The 15,243-nt window shown below is 38.4% G+C and overlaps 1 protein-coding gene across 1 annotated transcript; it reads right to left on the bottom strand.

Annotated features, from left to right (window-relative positions):
• Positions 1-865: 865 nt before the first annotated feature.
• Cpox (coproporphyrinogen oxidase) lies at positions 866-13,798 on the bottom strand. Its single transcript, XM_076867920.2, has 7 exons — positions 13,160-13,798; positions 10,937-11,080; positions 10,552-10,662; positions 9,297-9,438; positions 7,391-7,609; positions 2,889-2,993; positions 866-2,099 (listed from the first exon to the last, which is right to left on the bottom strand). The coding sequence occupies exons 1-7, from the start codon at positions 13,674-13,676 to the stop codon at positions 2,012-2,014; spliced, it is 1,326 nt and encodes a 441-aa protein (XP_076724035.1). The 5' UTR covers positions 13,677-13,798; the 3' UTR covers positions 866-2,011.
• Between the last annotated feature and the right edge of the window lie 1,445 nt (positions 13,799-15,243).

The raw sequence follows: 15,243 nt of genomic DNA, 5'->3' as shown, positions 1-15,243 counted from the left end.
TCAGCAATTTAGTGAGGCCCTAAGCAATTTGTCAAGACCCTGTCTCAAAATAAAACAAAAAGGGCTGGGGTTGTGGCTCAGTGTTTAATCGTCTCTGGATTCAATCCCTGGTACCCGCCCTCCCCCAAATAAAATGATATGGAATAAAATAAAATAAATGACTGACTTTCATTTTTTAAAAGGCAAACTGAGGTTTATTTGAACATTTATGCCGATATGCTTATATGATGTTGTTTTCCCCTGATTACTTTCTTGAAATATTATTCCCATATACAATAAAGTTCCATGATGTTAAGTGTAAGTTCAATGAATTTTGATAAATGCATACAGCCTAGAAATCACCATCACCACTAAAACAGGGAACGTTTCTATCACCTCAACATACTCTTGCACTCCCTTCACAGTCGATTCCCTGTCTCCAGCCTTTGTCAATATGGATCTGCTTTCTGTCATTAACATTATCACTTTCCTAAGTATTCATGTGACATTATCATACATTAAGTGCCCTTGGGCCTGGCTTCTTTCTTGTGGCACAGTGCTTTTGATGTTCATACAGATTGCTGCATTTAATGATAGCTACTCTTGTCATCACTGAGCAGTGTTTAATGTTTGTACAGGTCACAAATTATCTATTCACCTACTGTTGACCATTTGAATTGTCTCTAATTTTGGTTATGATGAAAAAACTGTTAGGAAAATTGAATACAAAATTTATATTTCTCTTGGATAAACACCAAGGAATGAGGACTATGGTTTTAAAATCAAGAAATATTTGTTTTCCTATATCAACTATTCCAACAAAATAAAGAACACAAATATTTCAAAATTAATCTTATGTCACAATAAAATTTATTAGTGAGTCCACTGTAAGACAACTGAAGAGTCTGCACATTTTCTAGTCCTAAAAGAGCCACACACAATCACATACATTCAACATTCCAGGATAATGCTTAAATAGTATGTTTGAGACAATGTTCCTTACAAACTTCAATATATTATTAATCAAATAATACATTCATATTACTATAGTTTGTGATTTTTTTTCTTAAGAGCAAAAATAAGAGTTGTAGAATCTCCAATTTGAAAAACAGGACAATTTCAATCAGACCATTTTATAAAGAAATACATGTACAAAATACCTAGATGTCAACATCAGTTATATTTGCTTTACAGAAGAAAAATATTCTTCATTTCATTTTCAAAATGAAAAACATTTTCTAAATTCACATGCTAGGATTGATCTGAAACACATAGAAATGTCTGGAATAGAAAAATTTTAAGTATCAGAATCCAGGGATATCGTGTTTGCATTCAAAAATGCAGAGAAGCCTAAGATTAACAAATTATGATTCTACAAAAGTCAAAGTTACGACTTAGATGCCCCTTACTTAAATAACAGTAATATCACTAGGAGTTAAAAGCTATTGATAACCACTGAATTGTAATACATGCAGACACTGAGAAAATTTCAAGTGCTTTTAAATACCTGTCATTATAAAAATGAATATTGTGCAATATTGTGGTCTCTAGAAAAAGATGCATGACAAAGTAAAACTTTAACCTTCAAAGTTTCATTCCAAAGTTATCAAGAAGTCTCAACTTCACTGAATTAATAAAGGTAAAACACATCCCATGACTGACTTCTGTGGTAGAACCTAAAACTTTAATGAAATATATGTAACAAAAATAAAATGAGGTGTTTCCTGGTACGTTATTATACTATTTGTATTCCCTTATCTTAATACTTAGAAACTCCATTTAAATTTTGTAAACTAGACACATAAAATTATTCTAAAAATATAAATGAGTATTATGTGGATCAATCGACCAATCATCTGCCATGACCTGACAGCATCCAAAATATTTCACCACCTGACAAGATCAGGCCCAGACTGGAGAAGACTGGGGCCAAAGGCACAGGGAGCTCAGAACCACACAGTGGTTAACAGTGCCAGCTGGTGGAGGGGGCACACAGCTGTGTCCTCCGAACCCCAGCACATTTCCGCTTGCATCAATGCACCCAGTCCCGCGGATGGCGCAGAACTTCCAGAATTTCAGCTTCTTTGGAATTCTCCGAAGGGGAATGCATGTACTCCCATCTAAACATGATCAAAGCAGAAGCAAAAAAATTTTGAAAGTAATAATAAGTAACATACAACTCTTAAAATAAGTAAAAAAAAGAAAGAAAAAAATAATAAAGAATAAAAACTAACAAAAAAAAGTGTTGCTTCTCTTCTTTACTGTGCTTAATAATGCCTTGCCACCCACTATCTTTTTAAAAATATCTACAGCTAAAGAAATAGTTTTTTTTTTTTAATTCTTGAGCATATTTGGGCTAATATTAATATCCCAGAGCCTACATGCACTTTCAAGTAAACTAAGGTTTCATAAACTGTAGCACCTCAGATGATCCATGGGCAGATGTTAGCTTAATTCTTTTTTTTTTTTTTTTTTTTTAAATATATCTTTCCTTTAACATTTATTTTTCAGTTTTCGGCAGACACAACATCTTTGTTTGTATGTGGTGCTGAGGATCGAACCCGGGCTGCACGCATGCCAGGCGAGCGTGCTACCGCTTGTGCCACATCCCCAGCCCAAGCTTAATTCTTACACAAAACTCTTCCCAGAGGGGGTGGGAAATCAAACAGGAAGGGGTAGTCAAACTTATCCCCTCAAATACCTCTTACTTCTCTTTCACCTTTCTCCATAAAGCTCTGTCATTCATTCTATAAATCCAATATGATTTACCTTAACTATCTAACCATGATTTTCTTATAAAATCAGCAAAGTCAAAACCAGTGAAGTCTTAGGTAAGATACTGTCAGCATTGACTTTCATATTTTAGAAGAGTTAGTCGGTTGGGGTAGACATGTGAGTTATCTGCTTACCGGGCAGTTAGAGGTAAAGACATCAAGATGCTTTCAATCCTGGATCCTGGAGTGAAGAGGCCAAACTTTGTGCCCCGATCATACAGCAGATTAAATTCTACATACCTGAGATGAACACATCAAACAACATTAAGAGCCTGCTGAATGATATCGTTCTATTAAGCCTGTAACAAATACTTCAAGTCCCTCTCTCTCTCTCTCTCTCTCTCTGGGGGAGGGGGGGCGGCGGTTCTCTCTCTGTCAGCTGGAACTGGCACAGAGAATACCAGTCTACAGCCCAAAGAGCTTTCCCCATCTGGCCAGCATAAATACAAGGGCATTTTACCCCATGAACAATAGGATACACATTCTGCCCCAACACAGAGCCAGTTACAAAAAAAGAAGGTTATGTTTCCCATAAATAAACAGAATGAATACAAAGCTGGGAACTTTAAGGCACAACAATTAAGGAAAAAAATGGCATCCCTTCTTAGGATAACACAGCTCCTTCTGGTCCTCCCCATGGGCTGATGATTTCATTTCAGTGCCTAGAACTCATAAGCACTACTAAGACAGTGTAGAACTTATGTGACTGAAGGCCAAATACAGCTACAGGTAATATTATTAATGATTATAATATTCTAGATGTTTCTCTTTCTTTTTTATTTTACTTTTAAGATATATTTTTTAATTTATAACAGCGAATGCATTACAATTCATATATGACATATATAGAGCACAATTTTTCGTATTGGGGTAATTAATGATGGTTGAATGTGATAATCATTATTATCCAAAGTACATGTATGAAGATACGAATTGGCGTGAATACACTATGTATACAACCAGAGATACTCCTCTTTCTTAAAAACTAGACACATAAAATTATTCTAAAAGTATAACCACTGAATTGTTATATATTTTCTTAAGGTGGGTAATAACATTTTTAAGTATTGGTATAATTCATTCTTCCGGCAGATTAACAACAACCATAATATAAAGTAGTGTTTTGAGTCTTAGTGCTGTTTTTTTTTGTTTGTTTGTTTTTTTGTTTTTTAAGAACAATATCATGGGCATCAACTAAAACTTGGTTCAGTATATCAGTATATTAACTTGTCCAAGGATTCCATTAACTGTCATAGACACATATATGGATTCCAACTAACTTAACCACCTTTAACGTCATGGGATGTCAAAATGTTTCTTCTCCCCAATTTCAAAAGGATAATTTTTACAACCCAAGGAAGTCAGAATGATCCATAAATGTGAAAATTTAAATAAATAGTCCCTCTTTCAGATCATTTTTCAACTACTTCAGAAACTACTCTGCTGGTCTTAAATTCCCTTAGATATTCTCATTTATCCTACTGGTTATTATCTTTAAGCCCATTCATAGCAAAATATTCTTTAGAACCCACAGTAATTCATTTTTAAAATGGTATCATTTTGTGTGAAAACTTGTAAAAAAAACTGTAAAAATTTAAATAATTTTATCCATGCATCCTTTTCTAATTCTCTCCATGTATCACCGATTGACCTTTACATACTAATGACTATTTTATACCCCCTTATTTCTATTTCAAAAGATAATTTAAGTAAATCTTCTTTTTTCTTAAGATCATGGAAAAGAGGGCTGGGATGTGGCTCAAGCAGTAACGCGCTCGCCTGGCATGCACGGGGTGCTGGGTTCGATCCTCAGCACTACACAAAAATAAAATAAAGATGTTGTGTCCACCGAAAACTAAAAAATAAATATTAAAAAAAATTGTCTCTCTCTCTCTCTTAAAAAAAAAAAAAAAAAAAGATCATGGAAAATAATTTAATCTCTCAGCTACCTTTTTACTCAATGTACATTCTAAAAACATGTTCCCTAATGGACCACTGATTCCCTAGCGTCGTATATTGATGTACTTGAAGAACTATATCAAAGGTCCTTATAAGAGGTGCCCCAAATGTATTCTCTATGTGATACATGTATTCCTTTCTTTAAGTGAATAACACCCCTTCTTCACATCAGCCTCCATGACTTCCAACAGGTTTCACTTAAGATCTGACCTTGATCCTTTCCATATATTTATCCTCTCTGAGGTGCCTATAAATTATGAGATTTAATCAACCTTTTTGATTTAAATAATGCCTACGTTTTTACCCTGCTTCCCTTTACCAAAACAAAAGTAAGGTGAAAGTCTTTAGTGGGAAAAAAGTGACTATGAGACAAAAGTTCAAAGTCAGAGGAAATAATAGTGGCAACTAAGGGCAAGAGACTAGAAGAGGGGGCCAAAAGAAAGACTCAAGACAAAAAGAAACCAGAATGACCACAGAAAAGGAAACTCATTTGAACAAATGGGGCGGAGGAGGAGTAATCTGTAAAGGAGACAGCGCATTATGAAATATGAGAGACTGAAGACAGCACAAGCATCTATAAGTCTCTCCTATGAGGAAAGAGCTATTCTCTTGCCATCTTAGGGCCCAGAGATAAGGATGATAGAAGGAGACTGTCTTGAAGAACACTCACACGACACACTGTAGAAAAGAATCTATTAGTGCTAACCTAATACGCCACACTTCTAACGCAAAAAACACCAGACATGCAATGATACACATACAATGGAATTTTCAGAATGACCTGCCATCATTCAATGTAAAAAAGAAAAATAAATAAGAACAAAAAACTATTCCTATTTTAAAACTATTCCTCTAAGCAGTTTTAAAAGCTTCATCTGATTACTCCTCACAAAATTTGCCAGCATGCAAATGAAATCTTGTACAAAACTAAGATACTTTAGTTTCCACAAAGTTTTAAATTATCCTCTTAGATATGTCTTCCCCATTATATGACCCTCTATTCAGCAAGTCCATGTTATGTCCCTCTGTGGTCATTATAGTGCCTGACCATAGGAAGCCCACAATAAATGTCAAGTGAAAGAAGGAAAGAGTGTCAAAGGTATATTTGAGAAATTTGGCAGGGTGGGGGTGGGGTGTTTGTGATGTCCCCAAACAGATGCATGGTTTAAGAAATTTCTAAAAGGAAAAGTTTAATAAACTTTCATTTTTCCAAGTTGATAAAGCTTTACCTCCTTAGTTATCAAAGCTTCGTGTGCCTGAGACAATTAACATAAATTAGAAAATCTATGTCATGAACTAGTGGTATAGATACATTTAAGAGGATAACGAGAAACTGATGTGGGCTGGCAGGATGGATATTTGGAACTGTGCTGGGAGCCATCAGCCAAGTAGGTATGACAAATTCCTTGCCAGCTTACTCCCATGCTGTCTTGAGCAAGGACAGTCTCTCGGCTGGGCACAAATCACGAGTCTCCACACAGCTTGTAGATTCAAACAGCAATTCTTTATTCCCTAACTCACACCGGCCGTCTACAAACACGTTCTGGGGGAATCCACGGTCTCTTCCCAAATCTCCACTCTGCCCTAATCCACTCTCTCCCAAATCCACTCCGCATGGGCTTCTGTCTCCCAAAATATACTGTTTGACCCTAAGCACTCAAGAGGAACTCAGCAGCAGGATACGCCCTATTCCAAAAGAGGAACACCCTAATCTCCTATTATACTAAACTGCCCTATTCTAAAGGGGAAACACCCTACTCTCCTATTATGCTAAACTGCCCTATTCTAAAGGGGGAACACCCTAAACACGGATCCTGCCCTGGTCCTTGAGCAAGGTCACCTTTCAGAAGTCCTTCCACTAGACAGCATGGGAGTAAGCTGGCAAGGAATTTGTCATACCTACTTGGCTGATGGCTCCCAGCAGAACTGACCCATTTGGCCACCCAATCAAGCTTTTCAAGCTCAATGCACTCAGCAGGATGAATAAAGTAACTATCATGGCTTACCATTATATAAACCTGCTTCAACTTCCTCTCTTTCTTGTACTGGAAAGACGAGTTTTAGAGTCAAGATGATTCAGTGCCACATCTGGTATCTTATATGTACCAGCTGTGTCATCTTGGGCAAAGACAAGAAACTTTCCTTTCTATATTTTATCGTCTATAAAATATTACACCTATTACACAGATCTGTTGAGAAAACTGGATGAAAAATACCTAAGATAGGTGTTGCCCACATCAGTGTGCAAGGCTCCAAAATTACTAATTACTAAGTTCTCATTAAGTGTAAGTAATTTCTGCAATTATTTATATTAAAATAACTTTCAAGATGAATGAAAAGTATGATTGCAAATTTAAAAATCAGCAAAGCAATGCCCACATCTTGAAATAAGACTGGAAGACATTGCCTGAAGTCTAACAGAAATTAGCTAAATTTTATTTGGCAAATACTGCATACCTGCTATGACTCTAATGTATAGATGAATTAAATAAACTTTATTTATATTTAGAATACTATTTTACAGTATTTTCAGTTTCATTTGTAACATTTATCTTATAAAATAAAATCAGACTGCATATTAACATCTGCCAAAGACAACATGACACTCTATCCATTGTAATTAAGGATTTACCATTTCTTCCAGCTGTACAGAGACAATTTATTCTGCTGTCACTTACCGTCCTCTTCTAAGTTGCTGCCACAGCTTCTCCTGGGGGGTGAATGAGTCATCACAGTGCTTTTTCACAAGGGGGATATAAGAAGGAACCACAGCCTGGGCACAGCTCTGCACAAAACGAAACACCTCCTCCTTGGATGGAGAGTCAAGATCATCAAAAAAGATACCACCAATGCCCCTGCGCTCTCCACGGTGTGCTATAAAAAAATAATCATCACACCTGAAAAACACAGCAGGATCAAATCAGGGATCAAAAGAGAAAAAAAGACAGACATGAAAATCCATGTGAGCCTCTTATTTCAGAGCCCTATCCTCAATTAAGGCCAGCACAGTGTCCTTATTTTCTAACCATGAAAATGAAACTAGGACTTTAGAAAGATACTCTTATCTGTAATCAGGCAACCAAACCATGTCTGAAGAATACGGAACTCCAAGGACTTTAGTAAAAAGAGCAGCAGAGTTCAACATGAATCCTGTCCTTGAAACAAGTGCTGCTTTTACAGGAAGCAGGAGGACGGATGTCTTCCAACAATGATGTCAACCAGCGTGTAACCCTGAACTCTAGAGTCAAAGTAAGGAACTGTAAAAAATCTCAATGATCTCTTTCAGCCATAAGATCTGATGACTTTATAGCATGCACAACTGAGAGGGATGCCTTCTATATCTGCCCAAACAAGCTTCCTAAGTCATCTCCTAAATGCTAAACTTGCAGAATAGTTTACAATTTGCAAATAGTTCTGATGATCTGTGTATAATAATGGTCCCTCAACAGAATAAGCTGTTTCAACAAACAAAAGCTGTTTAAAAGATCACTTCTTATAGCCTCAAAAGATCACACTCAAAAGAAAAACAAAAACAGCAAATAACTGGAACTGATGCACTATATAACCAACTCAGTACCTCAGCGGTGTGCTTTCCTTTATATGAATAACATAGTTCTTTTCAAAAGTATATCCTGAGCAAGGGTGTGAAGTCAGCTTTTAACCCAAATCATCTCAAAATTTCTCTTTATAAGATTATAAAACAAAGAGGTTTACTAAACACTTACACTAAAAATTTCTTGTTAACTAGCCTGGATCCTAGATTTTTTTATTTTTTATTTTTTTTTTTGTGGTGTTGGGGATTGAACCCAGGGCCTTGTGCATGTGAGGGAAGCTCTCTACCAACTGAGCTAGATCCCCAGCCCCTGGATATCTTATTAACTAATACTACTTAAAAGTCATCTCAGTAGAAGAAATAAAAAATCATGACAGTATCCCATCAATACTCCTGGAAGGATGCTGAGTTGTGGGAAAGAGTAAAAACAAAATGAAAACCTGTATCTTTTCATTTACATGCATCCATAGCTTACAGTTTTCACTGGCAATGTTAAATCAAGAAGAGAATATTCCAAAGTTTTATCTTTTGTTAAAAAATATTTTAAAGCTGAATGTCTGACTCCTGAATAAGTGATAATTTTCCACAATTAATAGCTATAAAAACAAAACAAAAAGACAAAATCCCCTCTTAGTTTTCTTTTTAAGAATGGCAATTAGCTCTAAACAGAATTGGGTTCTTTATTCTTACTCTACACAATTTATGCTAAGATTCTATTTGATTATGTAACAAATATTCTGAGTCTCTTCACATCTGTAAGGTTTATATTCTATCTTTCTAAATCATTTGAGATCAAAAAGAGATGCTGCTACACAATATGTATTATAGACATTCAAATATAAATTGCTAAGTAAATAATTTATTTAAAACACTTAAAATTGGGATTCCACTTATTTTAGTAAGCAAAATATGAAAATAGTTAAATCTTCATAACTGAAGAAGGTGTTTAGTGATATAACAGCTGCCTTCAGGACTCACCAAAGGAATGAGACATACTTTTAGGGTCATAAAAGTGCAATATCTGTACCTACCATTTTTTAAATTTGGGGTAGAGATCTGGACCATGCTGGTCACAAGCCTCCTTTAGAGTTCTGTGAAAATGAACAGCATCCTCTTGGTTCAAGTATGTTGGAGTGAGGTCACATCCACCACCAAACCACCACTGCTTGGTACCTACCAGATCAAGACACTGGGTTCAGTGTGGACTCTGAGATTCCAGACACTACTGACTGCATTAGCAAACTCAATTCATCAGCTTAATTTATTAAGCATAATATAGTGATAATCAAAAACCATTTTATAGCCGTGCGCTGTGGTGCACATTGGTAATCCTAGGGGCTCGGGAGCCTGAGGCAGGAGAATTGTGAGTTCAAAACCAGCCTCAGCAAAAGCAAGGTGCTTTTGTATAAGGCCCCCAGGAGATTCTGGAGCTCCCCCTATTAAAAACCACTGTCACCCCTTCCCTTCACTCAGAAATGGACAAAATACTTGCTAAGGTGGCAACTTACCATTTGAGTATAATTATTTGATGAACTTACTTTGATCTATTGATTATCAATACAAGTTACCAATTGTTTTTTTGTTTCTTTGGTGCTGGAGATTGAATAGGGTCTTGGTGTATTCTAAGCACACTCTATACCACTGAGCTATACTCCCAGTCAGTAAATAAGTTTTAAACATTAAAAGACTGAACCAAATTGAATAGCTTCAATATGAAAAATTAAGGCAGTAATTTTAAATGCCATCACCTGTAGACATATGAGCAGGAGTGGGCATGGCATTGCACAGATGCTCCAACAAGTTGTAACAGATGGTTCTGCTGATAGTCATAGGCTGGAATTACATGCACATGAGGCCTGATCAAATGTATCCTATTTTAAACCAACTGATAATGTCATGGTGACGAGCAAAGCTATGCATGGAGAAATATTTTCTCCAAAAGCAAATTCTCAATTTCAACTTAACTTCATATATGAAGTTTTCCTTCAGATATAATGAACTTATATTTGTAAAGAATCCTGTGTGCACTTCAAAGTTTGAGTTTGTTAAATCATTTTTTCTGTGCTGGAGGAAATATGGGAAGGTCAGAATCAATCAATACCATTTTCACTTTCCATATCTAGTGCATAATCCACTGTACCTGCTGAGGAATACACTTTCATATACTTCCTGGAAACCTAGTTAAGGTTGTACTTATTCTTCCTTGCTTTAGATCTGATGCTCTATTATCTGTTTTTAAAATATATTTTGTGCAATAATACTTTTCGCAGTTCCTGATTCACTTACCATCAGCTTCTTCTACTTCAAAGTATCTGTAGTTGAAATGGATAGTGGGAGCATGAGGATTCTTAGGGTGAATAACAGAGCTCACGCCCATAGCAGAAAATGGCAATTTACCTGGAAAGTAAAATATGTATTGAGCTGCATACAATCATCTGGCCTGATACAAATGAACTCTAATGTGATTTCTAAATTAATTTTCAAATGCTGCTTTTCAATTTTTTTTCTACAATATAATTTTCACAAAGTAACTGTGAACATGCTTATCAAGCATATGCCCCCACAGAGCTTTTTCCCAAAACACTATTTATTTTATAAATAAAACTTATGTGGTGGAGTGGTGGGGGCATGTTGCAAAACTATGAAACACTGTTAAGATGATCTGATTTACCATCTTTAGTCTTCAAAACTTTTCCTCTGCTTCTCATTTGCTTTGCTGCTTCCTCGGAAAGATTCCCATGAACAACAGAAATGCTCACCCCAGCCTTCTCAAAAACCCGCCCATCTTGAAGTACACAGCTGATGCCGCCACCACCTGTTTAGAGAAATGGAAAATGAGGAGAGTATAGAAGTCTGCAAACCTGAGACCTTGCATGTAGGTGGTAGATGAGTAGTTATTTTCCTCCTCTACTTTCCAAATATTCTATAATGGTATATCTATAATTTTTATCTACAATAAAATTAAATAACTAATTTAGCTTTATGGCATAAGCTGTTGATAATGGTCAAATACTGAATCTCCCCATATCTTTAAAGTAAATATTTCCTCTACATTCTTATGACATCACCTAAAATAAATCACTAGAATATTCTCCCTTCAAATACTGCCCTTCAAAATGGAACTCTTATATTATATGAGGGAAAGGTAAAGTTAAAAAATAATAATGGGTATACTTGAATGATGTTCTATTATTATTGAATCTAAAAGCTCTATATTGTTGCAATGTTTTTTTCCTTCATTTTACCATGTGTCTTTTAATCTACTGATTAAAAAACAGTAGATAACAGTAGACTTAAGGGATTCAGAACCTCAAATTGAGTAAGACACACATTACTTATGATCCATATTATTAGTTTTGTATTTTGTTTTTGTTTTCTCAAGACACCGAGGTCACCATAAGGGCACTGTTTCATGAAGGTTCATGTTTGGCTTGTTTTAGTTTTAAGAACTTTAGGGCTGGGACAAAAGATGACCTATACAACCCCTGTACATTCTAAATGAGAAAACTAAAGTCTAGAGAGGCAAAAAAAAAAAAAAAAAAAAAAATGTGTTGAAGGTGATACTAGGCATGGTGGCATAGGCCTGTAATCCCAGCAACTTGAGAGGCTGAGGCACGAGGATCACAAGCTCAAGGGCAGTTTCAGCAAATTAGTAGGCCCTAAGCAACTTAGTGAGACCCTGTCTCAAAATAAAAAAATAAAAAGAACTGGGGATGTGGCTCAGTGGTAAAGGCCATCTGGGTTCAATCCCCATTACGAAAAAATAAACAAAAGCAAGATCACACAGCTGACCATAGACCAAAACCATTTGTCCAAGTCTTGTTCCTTTTTCAGGCAACATTCTAAACATTTGACATATTTCAACACTTGACATCATTTCATTTAAATTTCATAATATGCATACATAGATTGGGGAAACATACATAATATATATACCTAGGGAAACAGGTACAAAAGAGTTAAGTAACTTCCCAAGGTGACATAACTAGTCTAATACTTGAGGCTGCGTCCTGGTCAGTGGCCTTCACTTGAAAACATTAAAAGATGGAAAACACTAAGTAACCTGACAGAACCTCACTTAATGTGGCTGTAGCAGTATCACAGCTCAAATCTAGTGGTAAATAGTTACTGTTGTATTCCCCCATTTATGAGCAAGATGTGGGGTTTCACTGTATAGGCAACAACAATGGTCGCCATTATATGACTCCATAAGAACTGGGTTTTGATACTTCAGCATGTTGGCATTAAATAGAAATATTTTTTTAGCAGGAAATCTGATAGGTGCATTTGGCAGAGCCACTGACAAACCAAATATTCCTTGTGGAAAAGGAAAAAAGAAGCCTGGGGTTGTGGCTCAGTGGTAGAGTGCTCACCTAGCATGCACGAGGCACTGGGTTTGATCCTCAGCACTATATAAATGTAAAATAAAGATATTGTGTCCACCTAAAATTTAAGAATAAATATTAAAAAAAAGTGGGGGCATTCTCGACAAATGAGACCCTCAGATGAAGGAGTTTGACAAGCATTTTGCATGAAGGAGTCAAGTTCCTCTATCTCTAAATGACGAAGGACAAAAGCACCTGGAGAAACCAATGAAATTCGGGGAAAACCGATCTTCAGTAACTTTGGACATACAAACTTGTTGTATGTAAATATCCCTTAAGATTTCCTTGAAAAATGTCATGATGGAATTGAGAACATTTTGAAATACCCAGTACTAAATTGACAACAGATCCGGGTCCACACCTGCAAGCAGAGGGTTGATGGCTCTCTCAAGTGGCCCCTCTGGGGCACCCCTTATACCAGCATCCCAATCCTGAGGCAGGGTCTTTCAGCAACCTGGAGTCCCGCCTTTTTCCAAGCCCCGCCTCCCTCTAGGGTCCGAACACCTCACCTTCCTTCCTCTCCCATCGGTCCACAGAGAAGCTAGCGACCCCATCTACCTGTGCCAGAGCCTGGCACACCTGGGCCTGCGTCTCCAGGATCAGCAGCTCCATTTTGGTCTTCATGTCGCCTGGCCTCTTCCGCAACTCGTCCAAGTCAGTCACAGGCGAGGCCATAAAGCAGCTGCAGCGTCGGGCCAGGTCATCCTCCTGTGGCCTCTCCGGCGAGGGACTCCGCGTCCCGGAGCTCTTGGGCACCATCTCCGCCCGGTGCACATGCCCGAAGGCGGCGGTGGCCAGCCCTGCCAACCCTGCTAGCGCTGCGGCCAGACCGGTCCCAGGCCAAGGGCCACCTCTAGCCGAGGGGCCATGCGCAAGTCCACGGCTGTGCAGCGTGCCAGCCGTGCCAGGGGGCTGGCAGATGCGTCCGGTTGCGCAGCGCTGGGACCAAGCACGCAGCTCTCCGCAGCCGCCACGCGCCGCGCGCCAGCAGGGGCCTGCGCTCAGCCTGCCCAGGTACCAGGCCATGCTCCCGCGCTGCCGCACTAGGCAGTGCCCACGTCCTGGAGACTGGCCTCTTAGCTGGACGGGTTCCTGAACCGGCGACCTGCACTAATGGCCAGAACCTCTAGCGGAGAAGCTCTACTGCCGGTTTGGGCCGCGGGTGGTGGACGCGGAGCAGGGAATGCTGGGAGCTGTAGTTCGGTTCATATCGCCACCTGCAGTGAGCGCCGGTGCTTGCTGGGGACCCGGAGATAAAGATCCTCCGCGCCTGGAAAGGCTGGTTGGACCAGAAAAGATTTCAGCATGGGGAGGGGCAAGAGAGCTGTGGAAGCAAACAGACAGATAAGAGAGGCTTTCTTGTCACGTGCAACCCTGGGTGTGCTGTCAGCCACAGCGAGAAGGCAAAATAGAGATAGGAGACTGAGAACCAACAGGGAAGGAAAATATGGCAGAAACACACCCTCACCTCCACCCTGACCGTCCTGCCCTTACAAATTCCAGAAAAAAAAAAAAAAAAAAGTTTTGAAGAATGTAGATCCTACCTCCAGATCTATGGAATGTTTGCAAAAGTGCCCGGGTCCCAGTCCTCCAGCGCCCCTAGAACTGTGGGGGCGGTGGGGGCGGGGCCTGAGGAACTCCTTGCCTAAGGAGTGGGAAGTCGAAAAAGTAGTTGGAAGCCCTTAAGAGAATCCCAGGGAAAATTTTTTCTGTACTGAAGTCCATATCACAGATCTGTACATAAAATCTTGCTTGGCCTTGCTTCTCCAATGTCCACTTAATAATTTTAGGAATAGGAAAAAAACATCGTGGATGTTTAACTTAACCAGCATGCAACTCCTGACCTGGTAAGTTTGCCTGATTAAGAAATACCAGGCCTGGCCCGTAATACAGTGGGTCCGAAGGCCAAGGCAGCAAGACTGCAAATTCAAGGCCAGCTTCATCAATTTAGTGAGATCTTGTCCCAAAAAAAGAATTAAAATTTTAAAAGTGCAGGGGAGGTACTGGAGATGTAACTTAGTGGTAAAGCGCCTCTGAGTTGGATCCCCAGTACCAAAGAAAAAGAAGGTCACACCAGGACTGTCATTCTAGTGACTCAGGAGGCTGATGCAGAAGGATCAGAGCTTTCAGTCAGCTGGGACAACTTAATGATACCATCTCAGAATTGAGAAAGAAGGGGGGGTGGGGTGGGGGGGTGTAGCTCAGTGATAGAGCACCCTTGGGTTAAATTCCCAGTAACCATAATAAATAAATAAATAATTTTAAAATAATTATCCAACCATTATAGGGTGCTGCCAATATTTTTAACATTCAGTACTTCCAACAACTCCTATAAACTAGGCAGAGCAAATATCCACACTTTAATCCATACACCCCCCCTCCCTTCTCCCTGCCTCATACACTAGTAAAAAATGAAGCTTACATATTGAAATGCAGGAGTTTTGACCCATAACTATAACCCACTACTGTGAAGCCTAGACACAAAGGTGTAAGAAAAAATGTCAACATTTTCAACACTTGTTTTAAGTGGTCCCTTAAGTATCCATAATTATTTTAATTTCTAGTAGCAGATAATAGTTTAAGCCAATGGTGG

Source organism: Callospermophilus lateralis, chromosome 10 (assembly GCF_048772815.1).
Source record: "Callospermophilus lateralis isolate mCalLat2 chromosome 10, mCalLat2.hap1, whole genome shotgun sequence".
NCBI lineage: Eukaryota > Metazoa > Chordata > Mammalia > Rodentia > Sciuridae > Callospermophilus > Callospermophilus lateralis.
Note: the sequence above shows the minus strand (reverse complement) of the source record. Positions and strands in the feature narration are given on the sequence as shown.